This window comes from Carcharhinus amblyrhynchos, chromosome 14, assembly GCF_965287045.1.
Source record: "Carcharhinus amblyrhynchos chromosome 14, sCarAmb.v2.hapA, whole genome shotgun sequence".
NCBI classification, from domain to species: Eukaryota; Metazoa; Chordata; class Chondrichthyes; order Carcharhiniformes; family Carcharhinidae; genus Carcharhinus; species Carcharhinus amblyrhynchos.
In genome coordinates this window covers 37,229,348-37,256,151 of record NC_137337.1, presented here as the reverse complement: position 1 = coordinate 37,256,151, position 26,804 = coordinate 37,229,348, and the positions used below count along the sequence as shown (strand labels likewise).

Sequence of the window (26,804 nt, the reverse complement as noted above, 5' to 3'; positions counted from 1 at the left end):
AAAATGTTCAATGTAATGCAGTGTTGCACTATGAAACCTGCCCCTTGATAAAGGAAATAATTACAATGTTCCTCCTCTAATTAGTTTGCCTAGAATCAACATGGCTTCTAATGAAATGGGATGAAAGTTTTAGCAAAGTTGCTTATTTCAACAACTCCCATACCAAGCTGCAGCTTTCTTTCCCCAGTACCACATCAACAAATTATCCATTATGTCATCTGAAAACCACATGAACAACAGTGAAAAAGAAGTGGATGAAGTAGATGCAGCCCTATCAGATTTGGAAATAACTTTGGAAGGAGGCAAAACATCAACCATTCTGGTATGTCAAATCATATGTCCTTTTTAGCTTGTGATTCAGTGAACAAATCTGTTGTAATTCAATTCAGTCACCATGATTGGATTACACACAGTGCCTGGTCCCTTAAAATATCCAACATTTTGACAGCTAGTTGAGTTATTTGTGCTCTGTTGGCAGAATAAGCTTTGGGGAAAATTGTAAATGTACTCAAATGTAATGCTTATGTGGTGCATAAGCTATTTCTTAGGTTCCTGATGTGTTTTGCAATAGAATTGTTACTTTGTCTTTGAATCCCCCCCCTTGTCCTTGTCTTTTAGACCTAGAAACATTTGGCATATTCTGTTAAACAATTAATGCAAATATATAGTGAATTGCATTTGTTTCTTAGAGATCAATGGATTTATTCCACTATCAAATTAGACTAACTGAAAACTTGTTCTTGTTTTAGGGTGATATCACTTCTATTCCTGAATTGGCTGACCATATAAAAGTGTTCAAGTAAGATTTTGTTTGTTCACGCTCGCTTCTCTTCACTCTTTACACTTTCTGGGAAAGGTTGTTTATGCACTTTGCCTGCCCACTTTGATCAATATGAATGACTACAGTATTACCCTTCAAGGGGCTTTCTTACTCTTTTTCTCTTTCTCTTTTTCTGGAGGCTAGCAAACAGATAAAACTTGTAAAAGGTTGGCTGGTAAAATATATATTCCCATTTCTGATCCATTTGTAGTGGGGTGAAATGAGCATTGTAACGATTGTTATTTATTTAATATAATTCCGCCCTTTGTTGGTAAAGTTCTCCGTGGTGCTGCAAAGGTTCATCTTTTGGAGGTCAAACTTACTTGCTCTGCATTTTAGACTGTGGGTAAACCTCGTCTGAAATTTTTATATTTGTTTAAAGAGCCCATGTTGAGTGACAACAAGCCATTTTCATGACTGCACATTAATTGTGATCACTTCTGCTTAGGAGGAAAGAGATGTTAGATGGCTGGTTATAGAAAACAAAAAATGCTTGCCCCTCACAAGCCAGATATACCAAGTATTGGAAGGCCTGCCAAAGTGTTGGTGTCTTTACAGCAATTATAGTGGCGTTCCCTTCCAACTTGTGTGCTTTCGTCTTGCATGACAGTAACAATCTGTAGTCTACCTTGGAGCATGTGGCCAACTTCTTAGCCAATTCAGATGGGCTTTCATAACATGGGTTAATTGCCTCAATGAAAAGTTCATGTGGCTGCCATCCAGTCTGATGGACCAAAGACATAAGTTTTAAAGGTGTCACTCATCTTTTGCAGTCTGTGCTCCTCAGTTTATTGGATCTGATTAGTCTTAGTCTCATGGAACTGCAGCAATGTAATGGATTCAGTGCATTTTACCCTCTCGGGACACCAGCACAACTGCTTCCTTGCTGCCCCCTCAACCAATACTTGTCATGGTGCCAGAAATCTAACTGAGGGAGATGGCCCTCGCAGCACCTGAAGTGCATCAGTCTGAAGAAAGACAGACACTGGCTGGAATTTTCCCGATCTTCCTGCCCCACCGAGGTCAATGGATGTTTGAGCAGCTTGCCACATCCACCACATTGGGGCTAGAAAATTCCAGTCATGATTTGGTCTGAGCTCCAAGATGTTGCTGGCCTCTAAGCATCTTAAGCAGCAAAGCCTTCCACCAAGTTTGCTGAAATTACATTGTAAAAGTAATAATATCAGTAAAGGCATCAGGGGTGACATTTGTTGAGGTAGGAAATCAAAGCCATTATTGTGCTTGGTGACAGTCATCTTTGTCTCACTTGGCTGTTTTGTCTGCAGTGTTACTTCGTAGCTTTATAAGTCTTCAGCAAGTCACATTGACAGGCGTTTTGTAATAGTGCCCATGCCCAACCTGGCATCGAGCCCTTTCAAAAACACAAAAGCATACCTAGTCGTATTCCTTGTGGCTGCACAGCACTATGTAGCTGATCGGGTCAGGTAAGCTAAGGCTGTAGAAGGGTATTGTCAGCTTGCGTGTTCCCCGCAGCTACCCCTTGTATTAGTGGAAGGTTGAAACAATAGAACGTTCAGATCTTCCAGGATGGAAGATATTCTGCCTGCTGCTTTTGAAACTAAAAGATTTGATCTTTCTGAGGTGATCACACTTTATCTGGACATGAATTGAATGATGGCTTTTTCTGTTCATGAAAGCGGCTGGTACTTTAATGGCTACATGAGTGCAATTTATGTAAGTGTTGGTACCCATAGGACGGTAATATATTGGATGACCCCAGTTAAATAGGGCATGAGTGATTTGGTTTGACGCAGCCATACACTGAATATCTGAGATATGGTGACATGTGTTACGTGCTGACCTGTTCATTACATGTGGTTGGTGACTGGCAGCAACTGGAAAAGCATAGCCACCTGATCAGCAAGCAGCAGTCTTGTAAGATGCTGCATAGATTAGTGACATTTTACTGGTTGAAGCACAGCCTTCTGATTTATTGCTGCTCAGTCATTTCCAGTAAAGTGACTCTTGATTTGTGGACCTGTGGCTTGGGTAAAGCATTATACCAGCAGACCCACAATGTTTTTTTTTCTCACAGGTCCACAAACTGCACAAGTTGCTCCAATCTCCGTAAACCCAAACTCATTGAAAACTTCTACCAGCAACCAAATTTGCAACAAAAGCCTTTCCCATATTATCTCTATGTTCATTGACTCCTCCGTCCAGTTCACAGTAAACGTGGAGAGTTAAAATTCACCTCTGCTCCCGTTTTTCAAACTGTTTGACAATTAAATATGTTACCAATTTCTGGGATGACAGTGGTTAGCACTGCTGCCTCGCAGCGCCAGGGCCACAGGTATGATTTCCAGCCTGGGTCACTGTGAGTTTGCATGTTCTCACCGTGTCTGCATGGGTTTCCTCTGGGTGCTCTGGTTTCCTCCCACAATCTGAAAGACGTGCTGGTTAGGTGCATTGATCCGAACAGGCACCAGACTGCGATGACTGGGAGAATTTCACATTAACTTCACAGCCTTACTTGTGACTAGTAAATAAACTTTAAAAACTTTGATAATGAGCAGTTGATAAATCAACTTGCTATTGGCAACTTTTGAAAAATTTCATAGGATGCACCCAGATTAACCTCAGTGCCCATGGGGCCAATCTCACTGTTGCATAGCATTTTCAGCATTTGCATTTGGGAGGCTATGTTCTCGAAATCCTTTCACAATCTATTGTCCTTTACAGAAGCCTGTGAGGTATGATAAAGTATTGCAAAGTTCTGACGTTCTTTTTTTTTATACTGGAAAATGTTTTTCTCTTTAAAAGAGTCACTTAAATGGTGCATTTCTTCAGGGGAGTGGGGGTGGCCCTCAGCGAAAAAAAAGTCTGTTTTGTTGTCTTGAATTCAAATTCTCTGCCAAAATACTGACTTCACTGACTGCAGGCAATAAATATAGTCCATACTTGTCAGGCTGAAGTTAACAAAATCTTCCCTAGAGTTGTTAAACTCCTGTTGACCCACAAATGAGAGTTCAAAATTTTTTTTCCCCTTTTTATAGACCAAAGAAATTAACACTCAAAGGTTACAAGCCATATTGGTGTACATTTAAAGATACATCAATCTCCTGCTACAAAAGCAAAGATGAATCCCATGGGCCCCCTGCTCATCAGATGAACTTGCGAGGTGAGAGCTACTTTATTGTGCCATAACATAGTGATATCCAATATCTACTCGAGAATGTGCAAAATCATGCCAGTTGAAGGACAAAATGGCGCATTTATTCTAAATTCTAGTAGGTAATCATATATTGACTCGGCAATACAAACCCGTGTGAGTCAGAAATAGTGAATATATCTGAAAGTGTGAATGGTGAACTCTTTCTCATCTCTTCATTTTTCCCCTCCTTCCAGCATCCAACTCCTAGAGTCTAGAAGCAAGGCTTTTTTTTTGCCGGAGGAAAGACAGGAGAATTAGCAGGTGTGCTTTCCTTCTGCCATCCTAATTGTGGAAAGCTGACCACTGCCATCTATTGCAGATTAACAACCACACTGTGAATTAATGGTTCAGACCATAAAATGCTGTACAGAGGAACAGTTCACTGTTCAATTCCTCTGTACAGTATTTTGTTTAATATTCTTGCCTAACAAAAATCTTCTTGATCACAATCTAAAATTTCAGCTGATTTGGAGAGGAGTTCAGACTTCCAGTTGTATCATATTGTAGTTAATATTTTCACAAGCATTCCCACCTTCAAGTGATGGGATGTATCTTGCAAATATTTTCTCTTCCTGATTTAGAGCTCCGAATGCTTCCAGTGAACTGAAGAAGTTACTTAGCAAAATCTATACACAAGATTTCCTCTAACTATTTCTAACAGTATCCTAAACAGAGTCATTTTACTCCATTGTCGTCCTGCACTATTCATACGCGTTATCTAAACTTCTGCTGCATTTTACCTCCCTTGCCAGTTCTCACTGATCTACATTGGATCCTAGTTCCTACAAAGCCTCACACTCTGCCTCCATTTCTGTACATCAGGCTGTGCAAAAACCCCTCCCAGCCCATTCATTCCTCTGACTCAAGCTGACATGCATTCCCTTCCATCAACCTCTTGGCAGTTGTGCAATAATTCCTCACTTAACATTATAGTTGTGTTCATGAAAAGCGCAACTTCAAATGAAACAATATTTTAGCGAAACAGATTTTTTCGTCACAACCAATGTAAGAGCTTTAACTGGCACCTGTAGAACCTTTCCCATCAGAAATTAAACATTAAACTTACAGGGTATAATGTCTTTAGATAGTCTTATGTTAATTAATTACTATAGTCATTAACAAAAAAAATTTTAAAATAAATTCAATATAAAACATGCTTTTTCTACTTTCCTCCTGCCCGTCATGTCCCTCCCATACTTGGTGCAGAATGTTATTTACTCTGCTGGATTAAGAATAAATGCCATATCAGTGAGACCGGAATGCAATCTTGCCATTGTAGATCTGATAAGCTGAGTGATGAATGTTTCAAAATGCTTAGTGGAATTTTGTTCTGAATGATGGATTAATTGGTTGCCACTTGCTACAGTTGGTGAAGCTATGTTTCTGAACTAAGCCATACTTTAATTCTTGAGCATGAAGCTAAGCTTAATTTATTTTTTCCTGTAATTTTATGAAATAGGTTGTGAGGTGACCCCTGATGTAAACATATCTGGCCAAAAATTTAATATCAAGTTGCTGATACCAGTGGCAGAGGGAATGAATGAAATCTGGCTCCGCTGTGACAATGTAAGTATTGATATTTTGTTGATTGTATTTTCAGAATCCAAAAGGAACTTGCGCTTATGAATAATGTTTACATTCATTTTTTGTGAACATGTATCTGGAGAAAAATGCAAATTAACTCCAATCCTCAAATCATTTGAGTCCTATTAGGCACTGATTTGATTCTGGAAAATAATTTTTAGTTTCAATATAACTCATTTCTGTTTTCTTCTGGTTATTTATTATGGTTCTTTGTGACTGTTTGAGTAAAGTATTTAATATGATTAACTTAAATACATGATATCTTAGTCAAGGTACTTGGTACATATTGATATGATTGTCAATGTAGCTTTATTTAAAAAGAAAGATTAATTTTAACCTTAAGAATGCAGCAGTATGTTGTAGAAATCAAAATTGTAACCCTGAGATACGTTTCTACGCAAAATGTTTTCCCTTCATTGTTCCTGTGTCACTATTTGTCTCTTGCACTGTATTTCAAGGGTTATACAAATCATAGAAATAGAAACCCTACAGTGCAGAAAGAGGCCCATCGAGTCTGCACCGAACACAATCCCACCCGCATATCCCGACATTTATCCCCTACGCTAATCCCTTTAACCTACGCATCCCTGGACATTCAGGGGCAATTTCTTAGCATGGCCAATCAACCTAACCCGCACATCTTTTGACTGTGGGAGGAAACCGGAGGACCCGGAGGAAACCCACGCAGACACGAGGAGAATGTGCAAACTCCACACAGGCAGTGACCTGAGCCGAGAATCGAACCCAGGACCCTGGAGCTGTGAAGCAGCAGTGCTACCGTGCTGCCCATGGTTGATTGGCCATGATAAATTGCCCCTTAGTGTCCCAAGATGTGTAGGTTAGGGAATTAGCAGGGTAAATACATGGGTTACAGGGATAGGGGCTAGGTGAATTTGATGTTGGTGTAGGCTTAATGGGCTAAATGGCCTCCCTTCTGCACTGTAGAGATTCTGTGATTCAAGGTGAAACGTAATGCAGATGAAGTATCTCAGTGGTTAAATTATACAGATCGGTGGATTACAAGCATCATTTGAAATATAGGCACTAACTCCAAACACAACACCGAACTGTAGAATCCCTACAGTACAGTAAGTGGCCATTCAGCCCATCGAGTCTATGCTGACTCCAAAAGAGCATCTGCCACAACCCCATGCATTTACCATGGCTATTCCACCTAACGTACATATCTTTTGACACTAATGGGGCAATTTAGCATGGCCAATCCACCTAACCTGCATGTCTAAGGATTGTGGGAGGAATCTGGGGCACCCAGAAGAAACTACAGACACTTGGAGAATGTGCAAACTCCACTCAAACTGTCGCCCATAACTGGAATCAAATCCAGGTCCTTGGCGTTGTGTGGCAGCAGTGCTAACCACAGTGCAAAATCTCAATCTGATATGAAAGAAGTGGAATTTGACTTGCTGTGCACAAATCCTTGAATTTGTGTAACTAAATTAGGCTGTCTGAATAAATGACATCCTAATAAAATGATCATTTGTTGTTCCCTGTCTCTTCTTTTTCTGTTGCCCTTGTCTCTGGCCAGTTGATGTCTGTGCAATCATGTTACAAGGACACACAATAATATGTCACACTTTAAAGCAAGTTAATAGATTTCAGTAGTAATTTGATACATATCTAGTTTGTGGGGTTCATGTAAATCTGTTGTACGTGATACTGAAAATTATATTCACTTTGATTCTGATGCCAATGGAGACTTTATAGATTTTTTTATTTTAAAAAAATGAAGATAAATTTACTGTAAATCTTGTGCTCTTTATGCTTTTATTAGATGTAAACCTGACCGAAAGCTCCCCCCATCAACTGAAATGTAAAGCCTGAATAGGATCAAATGTTTGATTATAATAGTGAATAGCTTTCAACGTAAAGTTTTTTTCTTTGATAAACATTGCAATCTAAGAAAAGTTTTTCAAGTGAAGAAAATATTTTTGAAGGGGATAAAATATCTTCTTTTTGAAGTTAACTCTTATGCCTTTCATTAGGAAAAGCAGTATGCACAGTGGATGGCAGCCTGCAGACTAGCATCAAAGGGCAAGACCATGGCAGACAGCTCATATAGCCTTGAGGTGCAGAATATCTTATCATTTTTGAAGATGCAACATTTAAACCCTGATCCACAAGTTATTCCAGACCAGAACTCAACAGACATCAATCCAGAGTGTCTCGTGTCTCCTCGCTATTTGAAAAAGTACAAAAACAAGCAGGTACTTGGCCAAGAGAAATTGCATTTTACACTAACTTTATTTCATCCAACAAATATATTATAATCGCCATTGTTAAAATTATGATCTGGGCTATATGCTATTTACAAGTCCAAAAATGTATACAGTGATGAGCATGCACAGCATTAACTTTATTTCAAAGCAATGTGGTAATTTCTTGTGGTACGTTAGAGTCATTAAATTTTCAGGAGAATTTCACAATCCTCCCACCAATGATGGCATTATGTAGTTCTTTCACAGGATGTGGGTGTCACTGGATGGGCCAATATTTATTGCCTATCCCTAATTGCCCTTGCAAAGGTATTAGTGAGTCGTCTTGAACCACTGCAGGCCATATAGTCTAGTACACCCATAATGCTGTTAGGAATTGGCTGCAGGATTTTTGCCTCAGCGATAGCAAAGGTATCATTCCAGGCTAGGATATTGTGTGGCCTGGAAGACAACTTGCAGGTGGTGATGTCCTCACTATCCTGGCTTGAACTATACCACCATTCCTTCATTATGATGGTGCTTCAGTTTTTTGTAATCTGCAAAACTGTAGAGCTTATCCTGTGAGTCAAACAGCATTTATAATTCTGCTCTTCAGCCCTTTCTTATTCACTTATTTTCTGGGTGGTCATCTAATCGCCAAGATTTTACTTCATGTGCAGTCATGGATTTGACCTTTGTTCTTTCATTCTGATTCTGCACCATAGAATGAAAGATATATTTCCCTACTGAGTGCCCATCTCCCTTCACCATAAAGGTTTTATTGTTGGTTGCAAGATTTAGTTCTATACACTCCAAGTTTAACTAAATCTTGCTGTGTGATGGAAGTTTCCAGACCTGGATTGTGGTTCAAAATAGGTCATTAAATCATGTGATACCACTGTTCCTAAAATGTGCAGACCAGAAGCACTATTGCCCCTTGTTGGCAGGTTCTTGAAATGTTATTTCCAGGAAGTTTCTTAACTTGGAGTTAATCTGTTTCGAGTGTGTAGAAATTAAATTAGTTTTAAGAAATTTTCTGAAAATAAGGCAAGATATGCAGTTTTATCAGTGCGTTCATGATCTCAGCACAGCTTGAAGCATTTTACAACCAATGAAGTTATTTTAAAATATAGTCACTTTTATGTCAGAAATGCGACAACCGGTTTTGACTAGGATATTAGCGAGAATGACCCCAGTCTAACAGCTCAACTGCAAGATGGCACCTTTGACTGTGCATCATTCCCATGGTACTGCACTGGCCTAGATTTATGCTCAGCTCTCTGTGGGACTTAAGGGCATAATCTCAGGAAAGAATGCTGCTATGGAACCACAGCTTACACCATCCCTCCACAATTAATGAATTTTTTATGTAACAGCAAATATTGCTGCTGTTATCCTAAGAACAGAATTTTATTCCCCAAGAAGGTATTTTGGGCTGCATGTATGGAAGTTTTATCTCCGAAAGCTGATACTGACTGTGTGGGATTGATTAAATGTTTGAAGCTATCTAAATCTGACAAGGATATAGTATCTTCTGGTATTTGCCATCTGTGCACCTCCTGGGTACATTTGAGTTTCATACTTAAAAGATAAATGCAGATGCGACCATTTCCTGCTGAAATTGAAGCCACTAAATTAATGCATACATGCTTTTATTTAATCCTAGCAGTTGAGAAAATAAGGCATCATTTAGGGATTGGAGACAATAGCGCATCCTACTAGCATTGCATCATTCCTTTTATCAATTTGATAGACTCAATTGTTACCAAATGTTGAATCTTCCAGATGAATAAATTCTGGTTATTGTCAAGAATCTACAAATTAATCTGAGTTCCTTCCCATTGTTTTTAAGCTGCTGGTTTGCAGATTGTAAACCAACCAAGTCCCCCTTCTCTCTGGTTCTAGGGAGCAATCAACCGCTTGGAGATGCTTTCTCCAGCCCTTCTCTAGAGATTAATGAAAATCTTGATAAACGGAACAACATTCACCCAATTTGAGTTCTCAGTTTTGGTTGGTGGGGGGGTGGTGCAGTTGAAGGTAGTGGGGAAGGAGTGTTCTCCTCAGTGATGCATATTCTTAACAACTGAAAACCAGCGATGTTGGTAATTGGTAAGGAGATGGGATACAGAAATTAGGGGTGTAGGAAACATTTTGGCAAGTTGTGACAGTGTTCTTCGGAAATTTAGGAGCTGTGTATCCAAGTTTTCAAATAAAATTTAAGGAGGCAATGTTTGTTATATAAATTAGAGCAGCAAGTCACAGAAGGACATAGAAGCCCAAATAATTGGGCAAAGCTTTGGCAGATGTATTTCAATTTCAGGAAATGTGAGCTCATCCACCTCTGACCCAAGAAAGAGGAATTGGAATATTTTCCTAGTAATAAAAACACACAATTTTTAGCTACTTACTTGCTCAAAAGTTTTTTTTTAATCAACAAAGCTAATAGAATGTTGGCCTTTACTTTTAAGAGGATTGGCATTTAGAGGTGAGGAAGTGATGTTACGGTTACACAGACCCCAGGCAGGAGTATTGCACTCTGTTTCAGACCTCAGGAGGAATATATTGATCTTTTGAGCAGTTATTGTGTCTAGAAGCCAATGATACTGGGACTGAGAATGGTTAAATTATGAGGACAGGCTGCATTACATGTCTTGTATTCTCTGAATGTAGAGGGTTGAAGGATGATAAAGAGCTGCTTTAACTGTTAAAGGAATCAATTCAGCAGGTATGGAAACCTGTTGAGAATCTTAATGTGTGAATAAGGACAATTGTGTGTGAAATCAGATAGTATCTTTTTCACACAAAGGATAGTGGAATCTAAAACTCGTCCCACGAAATGACCATGGAGACTGAGGTGTAAACTTATAGATTTTTTTTTAAATTAAGGATATCAAGATTGGAGCAAATGTGAGTAAATAGAGTTGAATTATAAATCAGAGGATTTAATAGAGTAACTAAGCACTTCATGACTGTTCCTATCAAAGTCATATCTGACAATGTTCATTGTGATTATGCCTAAGGTAAACTATCTTTTCTCATTGTTTGCGACCTATGTCTAGCTTTTAACATGGTTTTCAGCACTATAGTCCTCTGACATCTCGCCAATGTCATCCAGCTGTGCAAATAGGCACTTAAAAACAATTGATTTTGAAGGCTCAGTATAAAGTCTTGCCTCCTTGGGCTTCTTTCTATGCCTGTTCAGGCTTAATAAAGAACTGCAAAGAAGAATGAACATTTAATAGAGGCAAGGGTTTGATGTCAGACTGAAATATCAAGGATCATGGTAAGCTATTATCATTAATGTAGAATCTTCATAATAAAATGACTTGAGGTACTTCGGATCATGATCAAAACCTTTTACACTGAGCTGCATGTGGAGATATTAGGGCAGATGGAGATGTAGGTATTGGCAGCACCTTTCTGTAGAGAGAGGCAGAGGAATTGCTTTCTCCTGTTCCATCTTTCTGTCTAATCATAGTCAGAAAATCACAGCAATGATTGTTCTTACTGCTCTCGTACCATTACTACTTCTGCTTGCCCCCTTCTTATTTCTCACCTACGTGCAGCCCATCAGGGTTACATTTGAAAATGCAGCTTCAATTTCCACATATGCGTTGATGAGGCCACCACCTCTCCTGATCTTTCTCTTTCTCAATTATCAGACTACTTGTCTGATACCACTCCTGGATGAGCAGAAATTTCTTCCAACTAAATATAATGACGATCGCAGTTATTGGGAGGTTCCTCCTTGAAAAGCATTCAGTGTTTGATTGAGGGACCCGGCATTGGGAACATCTATCCCCTGTCCTTGCTGCTGACGTCACACCGCCTCCCCTTCCACAGCAAACCCTCTTACCCCACAACTGCCACTTTAAAAAGCCAATCCCACCGTTACTGAGACCTGGATCACTCTTGACTCAAGGACATCAGTGACTGTCACTCTGACAGTAACCACTGCTTTCCCTATGGCACCGCCAGCCTCTAGCCCACAAGTCCTGACTTGTGGGAAAGGGCCTCCAGCTGGTGCCTCAACTGCCTGATTTGGCAGGTTTCTCCAAAGGAAGCACTGCTGCTGCTCTCCCTCTAGCTCCCCTGCTGGCAGGCAAGACCCCTGGGCACCTCAACAACATTCTGCTTATTGGTTTCCATTTGCCCGGCCCCCAATCCTGTTTCCTAGGTACCAACCCCATCCCTGGCAATTGTATCAGCCTGAACCAGACTATTCATTACTTTCTATCATACTTGTTCTAAAATCTTCCATGTTTTTGTTACACCTGGATTTGATTCTTCTAATGTACAATAGGCAGGCCTTCCACATTCTGCCTTCCATAAAACCAAGGTCATCTAAAATTCTGTTGCATGTTCTAACATGCACCAAATCCCATTCTCCATTCATCACTCCGCTCACTGATCTACATCAGCTCCCAGTTAAACAGTACCAGCGATTTTTAAATTCTCATCCTTGTTTTCAAATCCCTCCATAACTTCACCCACCCTAATTCTGTAATCTCCAGCCCTTTCAATTGAACTTTTCTAATTCTGATCTCAGTCATTCTGACTTTTTATAGCTTCACCATTGGTAGCATACCTACAGCTGCCAAGGTCCTAATCTCTGGAATTCTCTTGTCACTCTGTCTCTTTTGCTACTAAAACCTACTTCCATGTGCCCTAATATCATCTTATAAGTATTAATAGTTTATCCTGATCCCCTTGACATTTCAAACTATTGTCATCAAACCCTTGTCTTCTATTAGTATCCGTTTTACTTTGCAATTTTCTTTTTTGTTTTAAGCCTGAATTGACGTACACAACCCTCGGAGGGTAAGACTTTTATATTGGGCCTTCAGAAACTAGTGTTTTTATGTGTGTAGTTGCCAATTTTCTCTCTTTTTCCTGTCTCCTCTTAAAAAGCACTAATAGTGTGGTATGTTGGATACCAGCGATCCTGTTGTATGTTACAAACAGACTATTTGTGGGTGAACTTAGACAATGTACTGCTAGGCTTTACAGCGTTGGTGCTGAGTTCAATCTGTTCTTGTCTGTCATTGGCACATGCCTATTTTGGAAATAATGTCACGTGATGATTCTCCCCTCCTTTTCCACCACCTATAGGAGTAATAATGTTTTAGTTTGTGCCAACTGTTCTCAATTATGCTTTTTGTTAAGTAACCTTCAGCGCAAGGACTGTGAAATTAATATTTTAGATTGACATTTAAGAAGCAGTGAGTTTAGATGAAAGCTTGAAGGATCTGGTGCTAATTGTTTGGGGAGGAAATGTGTCTTGCTGGGAATGATTAGTCTGATAGGCCATGCCCTTCAGATACAGAGCCTATTGTGACAGGTTAGATTGCAGGCACATAATGCCATAAGCCATGATAATAAATGTTTAAATTGATTACTATCAGAGAATGTGCTTCAGTTTATCAAGTGAATTGCCTGGCTTTGCAAGCTTGGAGCTGTTGAAGGATATAACCATCATCATTAATTTATCATTAATAAAAATTTAGATCCTTTAAATAAATACTAAATTTAAAGGTAATTTCTGCCTCAATTGAAGGCAATACCCATAAATTATTGGCTGAAGAAGTGTCTCTTTAATAGCTGAAATATTTTGAGTTCAAGGATTTAAAATCCATCATACAAGACAGTTTTCTGGGTCAGCAGCAAAAAGAGGGGCTAGTGCAGACAAGTGTGTAGACCTTCTTTTAATATACAATGCATTTGCACTACCTCACTAATAGTGAGGTTTTTTTACTTACGCACTTCTTGATAAATCTTAATCTATTATGCCGAGGTCAGCTTAAAGGTTGGCTAACTTGGTGCAGGTTGACTTGAGGGCTTTAAGAAGTTGGTTTATGTGAATAACTCAGTTGAGATACAAATGCCTACATTGAGAAACGATGCAGAAATTCCATGATTCTGCTCTGTGTAAATACTTCACTGTGCTGGCATTTCTGAACAGGGAAAAATGATTCATGCTTATTTCAAGGCAGTTACTGCTGCCCATGTAATATTTCCTTTCTGTCAAAAGTCTTCCTATGACAAAAAAAACAGGAAAGAGAAAATCTGTAATTGAGTGCGATGTGATTTAAAATGAGCTTTTGTAGCCCTTGATTTTGTCCTCCAGTCTATGCTGCAGCATAGAAGGCAGTGCATATGTGTTTGCTTAGACCTTGTACTGAAATGCTAAAGTCAAAGGTTACAAAGCTTACAGCCATAAATGCTCATATAATTTGTGGTTTTATTGTCTGTCTTACTGTAGGTTTTTTTTATAAATGCATATCAAGTATTATACGTGAGGTTTTATAAGATTGATGTTTTGGGACCCTGTCTTTTAATTTGGTGTAAAATAGAGGAATGAAGGGTTGTTGCGACCTGTTCTGAGTTCTCGTGACATCAAGCTTGATGGCTTGGGTGTTAAAAATTGAAGGGAAGCCAAGATTTGTTTTATTGGGAAGAAGGTTCATGCCTTTCAACAATGACCAATGCACCTGTGCTGACAGTGTATAGACTGTTTCCAAAGTTTCAGGAAGCTGTTAGGAATAAACAAAGAAATAACTGATGCAGGTAAAAATGGTATAGCAATTATCATGGGGGATTTTAATTTACGTATCAATTGGTCAAACCAGGTCAGTCAAGGCAGCCTTAAGGAGGAGTTCATAGAATGTATCCATGATAGCTTCCTTGAACAGTATGTGATGGAACCTACAAGGGAGCAAGCTATCCTAGACCTGGTCCTGTGTAATGAGACAGGAATAATTAACAATCTTGCAGTTAGGGATCCTTTTGGAAGAAGCATTGAATGCAGCATGGTTGAATTTAAAATACAGATGGAGCATGAGAAGGTAAAATCCATTGTCAGTGCCTTGTGCTTAAACAAAGGAGACTATAACAGGATGAGGGAGGCATTGGCTAAGGTAGACTGGGAGCAAAAACTTTGATAGGGCAATTGAGTAACAGTGGAGAACTTTCACAGTGCTCAGCAAAGGTATATTCCAGTAGTACGGAAGGACTGTAGAAAGAGATAATCAGCCATGGATATCTAAGAAAATAAAGGAGGGTATCAGATTGAAAGAAAATGCATACAAAGTGGCAAAGATTAGTGGGGACCTAGAGGATTTGGAAATCTTTTAAAGTCAACAGAAAGCTATGAAAAAATCTATAAAGAAAAGGAAGATGGATTGCAAGAGTAAACTAGCTCAGAATAACAAAACAAATAGTAAAAGTTTCTATAAATATATAAAATGAAAGAGTGGCTAAAGTAAACATTGGTCCTTTAGAGGATGAGATGGGGGGGTGTATTAACTGGAAATCAGAAAATGGCTGAGGCATTGAACAGGTATTTTGTGTCAGTCTTTATAGTGAAACACAAATAACATCAAAAATTGATGAAAGGTGAAGACCTAGAAACTCATTATCACAAAAGAGGTAGTGTTGGGCAAGTTAATGGGGCTAAAGGTAAATAAGTCTCCTGGTCCTGTTGGAATGTATCTCGGGTACTAAAGAGATGGCGGGAGAAATAGCAAAAACACTAGTGGTAATTTGCCAAAATTCGCTGGACTCAGGTGGTTCCCGCAGATTGAAAATCAGCAAATGTGACACCACTGTTTAAAAAAGGAGGTAGACAAAAGACTGATAACTGTAGGTTGGTTAACTTGTTAGTCATCAAGGAAGAAATAGCGAGACATCTGGATATAAATTGTCCCATTGGTAGGATGCAGCATGGGTTCATGAAGGGAAGATCGTGTTTGACTATTTGGTGGAATCCTTTGAGAATGTTACATGCGCAGTGGACAATGGGAAATCCGTGGATGTGGTGTATCTGAATTTCCAGAAGGCATTTAACGGGGTGCTGCACCAAAGATTGCTATATAAGATAAAGGTGCACAATGCTACGGGTAAAGTATTAACATGGATAGAGGATTGATTAACTAACAAAAAGCAAAGAGTAGGGGTAAATGGGCGATCAGTGACTAGTGGTGTGCCTCGGGGATTAGTATTGGGACTGCAATAGTTTACAATTTACATAGATGATTTGGAGTTGGGGAACAAGTGTAGTATGTCAAAATTTGCAGATGACACAAAGATGAGTGGCAGAGCAAAGTTAGCAGAGGATGCTGAAAGTCTGCAAAAGGACATAGTCTGAGTGGGCGTGGGTCTGGCAGTTGGAGTACAATGTTACTAAATGTGAGGTCATCCATTTGGTAGAAATAGTAGCAAAATGCACTATTAAATGGTAAAAAATTGCAGCATTCTGCTGTGCAGAGGGACGTGGGTGTCCTTGTGCAAGAATCAAGGAGTTGGTTTGTAGGTGCAGCAGGTAATTAAGACAAATGGAATTTTGCCCTTCATTGGTAGAGGGAAGGAGTTTTAAAAACAGTGAGGTTATGTTGTATTAGATGCTGGTTAGGCCACACCTGGAATACTCTGTACAGTTTTGGTCTCCTTCCTTGAGAAAGGATATACTGGCACTGGAGGGGGTGCAGAGGAGATTCACTAGGTTGATTCTGGAGTTGAGAGGTTGGCTTCTGAGGAGCGACTGAGTAGACTGGGGCTATACTCATTGGAATTCAGAAGAATGAGGGAAGATCTTACCGAAACACACAAGATTGTGAAGGGAATAGATAAGATAGAAGCAGTGAAGTTGTTTCCACTGGCAGGTGAAACTAGAGTTAGGGGGCATGGCCTCAAAATAAGGGAAAGCAGATTTAGGACTGAGTTGAGGAGGAACTTTTTCACACAAAGGGTTGTGAATCTGTAGAATTCTCTGCCCAGTGAAGCAATTGAGGCTACTTCAGTGAATGTTTTTAAGGCAAGAATGGAAAACCTTTTGAACAATAAACGAATTAGGGGTTATGGTGAGTGGGTGGGTAAGTGGAGCTGAATCCATGAAAAGATCAGCCATGTCTTATTGAATGGTGGAGCAGGCACGAGGGGCCAGATGGCTTACTCCTGTTCTTAGTTCTTACGTTATGTCAGATATTGCAAATAATTGCACTTCAAACTGCCTGTTTCAAGATGAAGTGAAATTGGGAGTTTAAAGGATAGCTAATTAGTATTTCTACCTAGATACAAGGCCAGTGTGATTCACATTGCTGTGAAAATGGGCTTTGAGGAGGATGGAAGAGTTCAGAGGAAGCCACTGTAGGATTGGCTTGCAGGGTGTTTCTTAAAACATCACTGAAACTCAAATCTGACTCTGTCAGAGTCAGAGACTGAGAGATGCAGTAGGTCTTTTTGGTATACCTCTACTCTCGAATGAAGAGAACTGATTCATGAGGATTTGAACAAGACTGAAGATTCGCCTAGCATATTTGGAGTTAAGATTTTTCTGTTTACTACTACAGATAGAGATTTTTGATATCTTAGCTCTCTTGCTGCTTTAAATCGTACCATCCCTTTGCTGCCTCTGCAGTCAAGTAGCTATGTACTGCACTGATTGTATTTATTATAGAAAGAAGAAATAGCTCAAATGTTTGGAGAATTTCTGGAATGTATGCCTATGACCTAAAGGGAAATGCTAAATTCAGTTCATGGAGCTAGAACCAAAGTTCTGCACTTTAGTACACAAGGCTTTAATGGAATTTTAACCCAAATTTGTTTGCTCTGGTACATTGCAGTCATCTCCAGAAATGTTTTCACATTTGCTAAAGTACAAAATGGTGCTTTCTTGACCCCCACAGGGCACCTGCACTGTTGTGAACTAAAGACTGCCGATTGTTTGTTTTTGCTTCAAAGCTAGAATTAGCACTTGCCTAATCGTGAAAGTTAAAGACTGTTAAAATGGAGTCAGTAACAGAATTTGTGATTCTTGCTATTCAAGGTTAGATCAAAGTTTGCCTCCAGTGACAGCAGTATAAATAAATTGCCAGTCTAAGTTCTAAACTACTAATGAGTTAAATTAGAATCATAAGTTTATGAAACATTAGTCAGCCTGTTGTGTCTCTGCTCTTTGATAGGGTTATTTTTGGATTATTTTATTGCTTTATTCAACATAGTAACAACTTATATTTATGATTGTGCCTCTAACATAGTAGAGGCACAATCATAAATATGAGGCACTTCGCAGGAAGGCTGTCAAACAAAATTTGACACTGAACCACATGAAGTGATGCTAGTGCAGGTTAGGATTTCAGGTGCACTGTAAATGAAAAACAGAGATGGATGGGGGAGGTTTCAAGAGAAAATTCTGGAGTTTAGACTCTGCACCTTAAGGCAAGCCTTCCAATGAAGAGATGACAATCGTGGATGTGTAAGGAGACTGAATTGGAGCAGTGTTGAGATCTAGCATGGTTAGTAAAGCTGAAGAAGGTTATAGAAATGAGAAAGGGGAAGACCATGGAGAGATTTGAAAGCGGTGAAGAAATTTTAAAGTCATAATATTATTGGATCAGCTGCCAGTGGAGATCAGTGAACACAGAGCTGAGTATGTACTGCAATAAATGCAGGAAATACAAAGCCAGTCTCGCAGGTCATGACCTGAAATGTTAACTCTTTCTGTCTCCACAGATTCTGTCAGAATTCCTGAGTATTAGTTTATTTCAGACTTCCATTGTCTCTAATATTTTGCTTTTGGAGTACTTATTGCAAGTTAGGATGCACACAGCTCAATTTCAGATGGGCTCTGGTTTATGGAGGGTGCAAGATGAGGTGCTGACCAGCAATGTTGGAATAGTCAAGTTTTAACAAGGGCATGGAAGAGGCATTCAGCTGAGGTAGGGGTGCAAATGTGCAGTGATCAGTCTTTGCTTCAAATAGTTATCCTTTGCTCCTTAAAATATAAGCAATCTCTGCCTCAATTCTGTCTGCAGAAAAGCCCATGCTCTAATAACCCTCTTCTTCTTTCTGAAACTTTTCTCTTCACCCACAATGATTTATTTATGACCCAAAACCTTGACAACCTCCCCACCCCACCTCAGTTCCAGCTGCACACTCCTAACCAGAGAAGTTGGTTTCTCCCAATTCGTGCTTCATATCTAAATGTTAAATGTCTTTTTAGCTTTTCCTCCTTCTATGGAAATACAGGCAGTTCTCAAACTTGACATAATCGGTTCCTGAAAACCAGTTTGTAAGTTGAAGCGTTGCAAGTCTGAACCGGTTCTCCCATAAGAACAATGTTTTAAGTGAGAGATTAGTTCCTAAACCAAAGCATGATATTGTATTTTCACTGAGTAGCATAAGGTTTATGAGATCTTGCTTCAGTTATAACTGCCTTATAGTAGTGTATTTTTCATGATATAATGGTGCCCACACTTTCAAAGACGCTCCTGTACTGTAGCTGAGAAGCAATTTGCCCTTCCTGTGGTTGTCAAAAACGGAGCATGTTGCAGTTGGTAAATGGTGTCGTAAAGTTGAAAAGCTGTCTATTTTATAAATGTCACCAGTGACATTCTTTGTAACTTAGATGTCGCGAAGTTGAGGACTGTCTGTAACCCCAGTGCTTTGAGTGTCTGTTTTACATTAACATTTCGGGTCAATGACCTGAAACATTAACTTTCTCTTTCCCTCCCCACAGAGGGTGCCAGACTTGTTAAGTATTTCCTGTATATGTTTTTATTTCAAATTTCCGGCATTCTCATTATTTTACTTTCCTACATTAATGTTTTCCATTCCTGATATCATCGTGAAGAGTTTGTCATGTGCTCTATTTCTTTAAAGCCCTTGTTTAATAAGGTGCCTAAAACCACAAATAGCACTCTACATGTGGTCTAACCAGTGATTTGCATAAATATGTCATTACATTTTTAGTCAATGCCACTTTTTATTTTAAATCAAACGTTTTGTTGGGCACTTTTTACTTGCACTTTGAAGAAATAATCTACTTGAAGTGAACCGCAGGCCACTGTCTCTGTTCACATGCAATATTCCATGAATACTCCAAATCCAAGTGATTCTTCTAAAACATATTGCGTCACATTTACCCACATTAAATTGAATATTCATCCATTCTATTAATCCCATTTACTGCTCTGTTGTCTAGAAGTCTTTGAAGTCCTCAGCGCTATTGGTCAAACCCCTACTTTTGTGCAAGCCTCAAATTTTGAGAATGTGTTCACCTATATCCAAGCCCATCTATGTATTCTCTGAACAAAACTAAACCAAGCATTGATCCCAAGACCTACCTTTTACCCCAGCTTTGTTTCATATCTGTTAAATAACTTGCTACCCATATTGCTGCTTCCTCATACCATAAATGTGATGTTTTTTCTAACAAACTTCTTGACACACATTATTAAAAACCAGTATGTGCTATATTCCATGTATCCAATCACTCCAAACAACTGTCTCTTTAAATGTGTTGATCACTACATGCCTTCAACAAATCCATCCTGACTATCTTTTTTTACCCTTGTGCAGCATTTCAAAACAGTCAATAATTTTATCGCCAGTTGTGGAATCTAGCAGTTTACTAACAACTAATCCAATTGGTTCTAAGTTATCTGATTTACCTACCTCTCCCTCCTGAAAAGGATGTTATAATGCCTATGTCAAACCAGTGACAAATTTGCTTATTTAAAGAGAATTGAAAAATTTTGATTTTCTGGTACCTCTGTTGACTTGTTTCGGAAGAGTAGTATGCGCAATCCCCAGACTGTTTTTTCAAAAAAACCAATAATTCCTTTGTTTCACTCAGTTGTTCCATATATTAGGCGCTACATGCTAGCATCATTTGTAAAAATTCCAATTTTAAAAATTAACGTCAGTCATCTTTGCAACATTTCTTCATCCTCAAACTGTCCTATTCCTTATAGCTCATTATGCTGCACATTCATAGATTTTCTTTTATACCCATAGTTGTTTCATTATTGAGAATAGTAAATATTTATTTATATGGTGGAGGGAAAACCTGCAAAACTAATTGTTTTTGTCAGATTGCTGCATTGTGAACAGTATTCTCAGTTACAGAATATGAATCCATTGTGGTTTCATTGGTATGTGCATGAGTACATTGCAATTTGGGTAAAACTATATCTGTAAAGAAGTTGCTTTTATATTCCCTTAAGTTCATGGCTCAAGAATAGATGTGAAGAACATGTGGCTGGTGTAAGATATTGCTCTTCTGATGTTTAAATGTGCTGACATGTTTGAGTCTTCTCATTTCATTCCAACTATAGTTTTTTAATAATTTAATTATTACTGTAATATAGTGTGCTTAGGTTATGGGTTAAATAGTTTTGAACTGCTGCCAATCCTTGAGATTTGTAAATGGTGAATTTATGGTACATTTCCCTCAAAACAAAAATAATTAACCGCTTGGAAATTGAATCATGTTCAAGATTTGGATTGATACTTTTTCATCAGATGTTTTTACTTTGTATTTGTACCACTCAATCTTTACAGTTTTGGCTAAATGACCTTTTGGATTTCAGTAAATCATTTCATCTGTTTGGGTTTTTTCATGAGCGGTGGGAGGCAGATGGATAAAAGCTGTTTGTGCGCTTTTATTACCTTATTCTCACTGCATTTTCTTTCAACTTCCTTTTTCGCTCTTCATGCTGCCCTCTTCAGCCAGGCTATGTAAGGGACTTGGTAAGTCTTCAGTTCAGTCACTGTGATGGGACAAAATATTTTTGTCTGTATGTGGGCTTCTTTGTGTGTCAGAAATGTTAAATGTTAATACTGAAGTGAAAACCTCCACTGGATCCAAACTTGGAGACAAAGAACTATCAGTAAATGAGAATTTTGCAATTCTGGCAATTTTACTAAAATCTGACACTGAAGAATTAATTTGTGTTCCATTAAAGGCAGTTGACATATTTGTAAGACTGTTTACATGAATGCACAGCTACCAATTCGGTTGACCTGTTTGATCATGTGACAGTGGAAGTTTTTTTCTGGTGTTCTGTGCTTTTTAACGAAAGAAAACTAACTTCTCATAGACCTAGATATGTCCATGTTCTTAACCTTATTACTCAGGTTTGTGCCAATCCTTTTATTCCTTTGTTCAGTTTTTTTTAAAATACCCATAGCTAAGGCAGGTAACAATTAAAATTTTATCTTTTTTCCCCAGATCTCTGCCAGAATACTTGAGGCCCATCAGAATGTGGCTCAGATGAGTCTCATTGAAGCAAAGATGAGGTTTATTCAGGCTTGGCAGTCACTGCCTGAGTTTGGTATCACACATTTCATTGCAAGGTAACAATGATAAATCTGTAATCAGTTAGAAATTGTGAGGTAACAGTCTTTGCTTTTGCAAGTTTTTCTGAGCTTTGAACAGAATCCTTACACTTGCAGAAGGAGGCCATTCAGCCCATCAAGCCTGCACCAACAACAATCCCACCCAGGGCCACGTAACCCCACGTATTTACCCTGCTAGTCCCCCAACATTAAGGGAAAATTTAGCATGGCCAGTCCACCTAACCCGCACATCTTTTGACCGTGGGAGGAAACCAGAGCGCCTTGAAGAAACTCTCAGACAGTGACCCAAGCCAGGAATCGAACCTGGGTCCCTGGCGCTGTGAGGCAACAGTGCTAACCACTGTGTCACCCCGTGTGCAATGATCCCAGTCTTTTTTAATGCAAGGGCCAGTGTCTGGTGTTCCCTGGTGGCCATTGAAATTATGCTAAATCAATTTAAATATACCAGTGTAGGACCTGTTTCATGTGTGTAGTACTAGGGACAGTATGGAAAAAACCTTAATCTTTCCCTACCGAATACCATGAAGTCCCTAAGATGATTAAGTTTTATGTTTAGCCAAATATTTCTCCTAAGGGTCGAGTGCTTTGATGTACCATCAACATTGGGTGGAATCCTCCAGCCGCATGCACCCCAAGACCGGAAATTCTTGCCCAAGCTCAAGCCTTTGGTTTGTTGAACTTTCTGACTCGCCTGCTGCAATGCCCACGGTGGGCAAGATGGAGAATCTCTGGCCATTGTCAACTTTTAAAGAAGATCTTGGCTAGCTCTGTTTGATACAGGTTTAACTGACAAGAATTAAATAAATATTCCATTTTAGCATTTCTGCCCAAGCTACCATTGATCCCAGAAAGATGCACGAAAGCAATCCGTTCCATCCTCTGCAGATGATGAGAATGTACCTGCTTTGAGACTACGTTTTCACTAATGCCATCAGAAGCCTTTCTTGATGATCTCCCATCTTGACGAACACACAACCAACTCCATATTGCCAGGAATTGTTCTAAATAAACTTGAACATTTTTCATATTCATACTTGTCTCAAGAAGGTGACGTCCCTTACTCACAAACAGGCATTTAGTTCCTCTGGGCAGCAGTCAGCAGGGGGTGAAATGCGGCTATGTTCCTTGCACTTTCTAATTATTAGCTGGGAGTCAAGTACCTTCTCTGTGTGGGAAATGAAAGCAATATCTGTTCTTGGCACCTGTTATGTGTCTTCCATCGCTTGGTTTGCATTGCGTTGGTCAGTGCCTGGAAATATGCATCTCCTGGTTGTATTGGTGTATGGCACAAAATTTTGAAAACCTGCAGAATTTCTGCTTCTTTCGCATTTGGGTCATACGTAAATTGTGTTAATGAGATTGCTCACTGCTTTAACTATTGATAAAAAAAAACTCTTCTTGGGTGAGGAGATTGTTAACCTAGATAGTCGCTGTCATCCCTCCCTCCTTTAGAAGCTACTTAAGCAGATTATCTTTAAAGAACACAAAATAATGACGCTCCAAGTAATTGCACTAGGTCAGCAATGGGGTCACAGAGCAAAGCTGAAATATTTAAATACGTTTTTCCGAGATGCATCCTCTGGAAATTCCCTGGGATATCGCTTACCAGTTTGAATACAGTAATTGCCACCATTCATTATTTTACTGTAGGCAGTAAAGTGAATCATGAGTTTTTTTTGTAAATGACTGCATTATTGTATTCCAGAAGCCTCTGTTGATTCACTTTCTTGCACTATCATGACGTGAATGTTTAAAAATTTGGCTTTGTCTACGTATGGGCCTCTTGGCACATCACTTAAATGTGAAAAATCTTCAAAGGAGATTTTCTCACAAATGCTCAGTTTAAAATGGTTTAGCAATGTGTTAATGTTTCAGCAGGAAAAATAGATTATATTTGAGTGAATGTATAGATTTTTCTACTCCACATAATTGTTCTAATTTTATTATTTCTCTTGGAAATAGCACCAATGTGGTCTGTTTAAAATGGAAATCTATATTTAAAATTGGGATCTTAAATAAGCAATTCTAACATCTTTCTGTCAATATTTTCCTCAAATCAGATATTTAGAAATTACTTAATGATTTTGTACTCTGCAGTCATTCATATTTCTGGGGACATGTAATTCAGTAGCTTTTTACGTGTCTGATGTTTTGCTGCAATATTCAACCCAAATGAACATTAAACTTCAAAAGATCATTTTACTTTATCCAGGCTTCTGATGGTTGCAAAATACAGGCATTCATGGAGAACTAAATTTATTTATTAGTCACAAGTAAGGCTTACATTAATATTTCAATGAAGTTACTGTGAAATTCCCCTAGTCACCACTCACCGGTGTCTGTTTGGGCACAGCGAGGGAGAATTTAGCATGGCTGATGCACCTAACCAGTACGTCTTTCACACTGTGGGAGAAAACCTGAGCACCCGGAGGAAACGAATACAGACATGGGGAGAATGTGCAAACTCCACACAGTCACCCAAGCCGGGAATTGAACCCAGTTCCCTGGCACTGTGAGGCAGCAGTGCTAACCACTGTGCCAGATGTTGAATATTTTGAAAAAATTATGTTGCTCCATCTGTCGTTACATTTTGCAATTAAAAATGTTATGCAATTTGTTACACCTTAGATTTCAAGGATGTAAGAAAGATGACCTGATTGGCATAGCCTACAACAGGTTGATCAGGATGGATTCGAGCACAGGAGATGCAATCAAGACATGGAGGTTCAGCAACATGAAACAATGGAATGTCAATTGGGAGATCAAAATGGTATGAATTAATTAGAACTGTACCAATTCCTTTACAGTTTCAAGAAACTTGGCAAATTTATAATTTGGTTGTTATCACTATTTTGAATAGTTAGGCGGGACAAGCAAGTGGATCTGAATTCATGTATAGAAGCAACACAATCAGGTTGAAATCTCTGTTGAAAAGTTTTAGTTGCTGATGAAACAAACATTAGCGAATAGTTATAAGCTATATTCTGTTATTAGATACATTATGGAGCATATTTCAGGATTGGAAACCATTTGATCAACAATCATATTTAATTTTTGCTATTCTGTTTTTGAGGTGCAAAAAATAGAAATGAAACCTGAAAAGGTAGATTAATAGTTTTTACAGTTAAACTGTTATTGGAAAAGCAGCATATTAATCAGCATTAATATTCAGTAAAAGTCACAATGCATGTTAACCGTACCTTAGCTTTTGATTAAGAAACAAGCAACAAAATCCATTGTAAAGTAACAAACTTTAATTTGTGATTTCTTTACAAGTTCTCCTAAAGGTGAGAATTCGTATTTTGCATTAAAAGTATGTAATCTGCCTGACCTGTTGGAAAGCGGCAAGTACGTTAAACCTATAACTGCTGTAAATGCATTTCATTTTGTTTGTCTATGTTTAGGTGACTGTTGAGTTTGCAGATGACGTTCGACTTTCTTTTATCTGTGGAGATATCGACTGCAAGGTAGTTCACGAGTTCATTGGTGGTTACATCTTCCTGTCAACGCGGGCTAAAGATCAGAACGAAAGCTTGGATGAAGATATGTTCTTTAAGCTTACCAGTGGTTGGATGTGACAGCAAATATGTTGAAAGATATATTCAGGCCATTAAAATGCCTTTATTAGATATGAGTGCTGTTACTCAACATATGCTGCTTATTCCAGCAAGCGCCTCGTACTGTAATCTTTTACCATGGACTCTTTTTAGTTACCAGATCAGTTAACACTGTATGTGCACTAACAGTAACTAGCTACCAAACAGCCTACTGCAGTTTTGGAAATGGCATGTTCTCCCCAACCAACACAGCAAACTTGAAAGGCCCCTCATTAGAAATCTGTTTCAAAATAAAATGTCTTGAAACAAATAGTATCTGTATGCTTTCCACTAAGCGTAATGTCAGAGGCAGAGAAAAAAAAACACAGAATATTTATCAAACTTGTGCATGTCTGTTTGTTACTTCAAAAACCTTTTTAAAACAAAAATCCCCTACACAAATCCAGGACTACTACGGATACTTGGAATATGAAGGTCGTTTTGTTTGGGAATCAAAAATCACAGCTCATTGTTTTAGCTCGCTTACCCAAATGTCTGGTTATTAGTTTAACTTACTTACTTTATGTTGCCGGTTTTTTTTTACACACCTTATAGTATTACGTGAAGCCGTTTTAATCACCAGCATTAGTTACTTGTTTGTTTCTTTTAAAATATAAAATCTTTCCAGTACATTATGAAGTAATTCTATATGAAGTATTTGTTTTTTTCATGTAACTAATGTAAAAACACAAGTTTTATATAATTGTACAGTTTTTAAACTATGGCATCACAAATCAGTTACAGAATGTGCTTACAATGTATTCGGTTTTGATATGCTTTTGCAAGCATCGGTAACAGTAAAAGTTTATTAAAAGAAAATTAATTTTTTGAGCCTTGCTTAATTATATCATGTTTCATTGTAACAGCTAGCTGAAAATTGTGCCACAGACTCCTAAACAGTGGAGCATAACATTGTTTTGAAAACCTGTATAAAAACATTTATTTTAAATAAAAGTTGAATCTTTTATTTAAAATGTCCTTTTGATTATTTAAAATAAAGTTTGGTTTGTGGTCAGCACCATAGACAAGCAGTGACATGTTAAGTCTTGCACGAGTGACTCACTGGGGGGAGTGTAGGTAACTATATTTTATAGCTGAACTCAAGTAGAACACTCAATGTCCAGATCAGCCATGTGTGCATAGAGGAGTCCTTGCTAATGGCAAGTGACTGAACAGTGTTAATCACCCCTAGCGAAGAAGTTTCAGAACAGGCCAATTTTTTCTGGATTAAAGGAGAAATGTGAAGAATCTTGTATAGTAATAGCAAGAAATTGTGG

General features: G+C 38.6%; 1 protein-coding gene across 4 annotated transcripts in view; it reads left to right on the top strand.

Moving 5' to 3' along the window:
* The window catches only part of fermt2 (FERM domain containing kindlin 2), a 116,857-nt gene extending 90,356 nt beyond the window's left edge, over positions 1–26,501 (top strand). For 2 of the 4 annotated variants that reach the window (XM_080202708.1, XM_080202706.1), the window contains 9 exons: positions 188–322; positions 750–799; positions 3,838–3,962; positions 5,455–5,561; positions 7,583–7,804; positions 21,302–21,322; positions 21,804–21,928; positions 24,560–24,701; positions 25,336–26,501. In XM_080202708.1, coding sequence (XP_080058834.1) covers positions 188–322; positions 750–799; positions 3,838–3,962; positions 5,455–5,561; positions 7,583–7,804; positions 21,302–21,322; positions 21,804–21,928; positions 24,560–24,701; positions 25,336–25,509 — 1,101 coding nt within the window. In that variant the 3' untranslated portion in view covers positions 25,510–26,501. The remainder of the gene's footprint in view (positions 1–187; positions 323–749; positions 800–3,837; positions 3,963–5,454; positions 5,562–7,582; positions 7,805–21,301; positions 21,323–21,803; positions 21,929–24,559; positions 24,702–25,335) is intronic. The other 2 variants (XM_080202709.1, XM_080202707.1) reach the window with 1 other exon arrangement.
* The last annotated feature ends 303 nt before the right edge of the window (positions 26,502–26,804 follow it).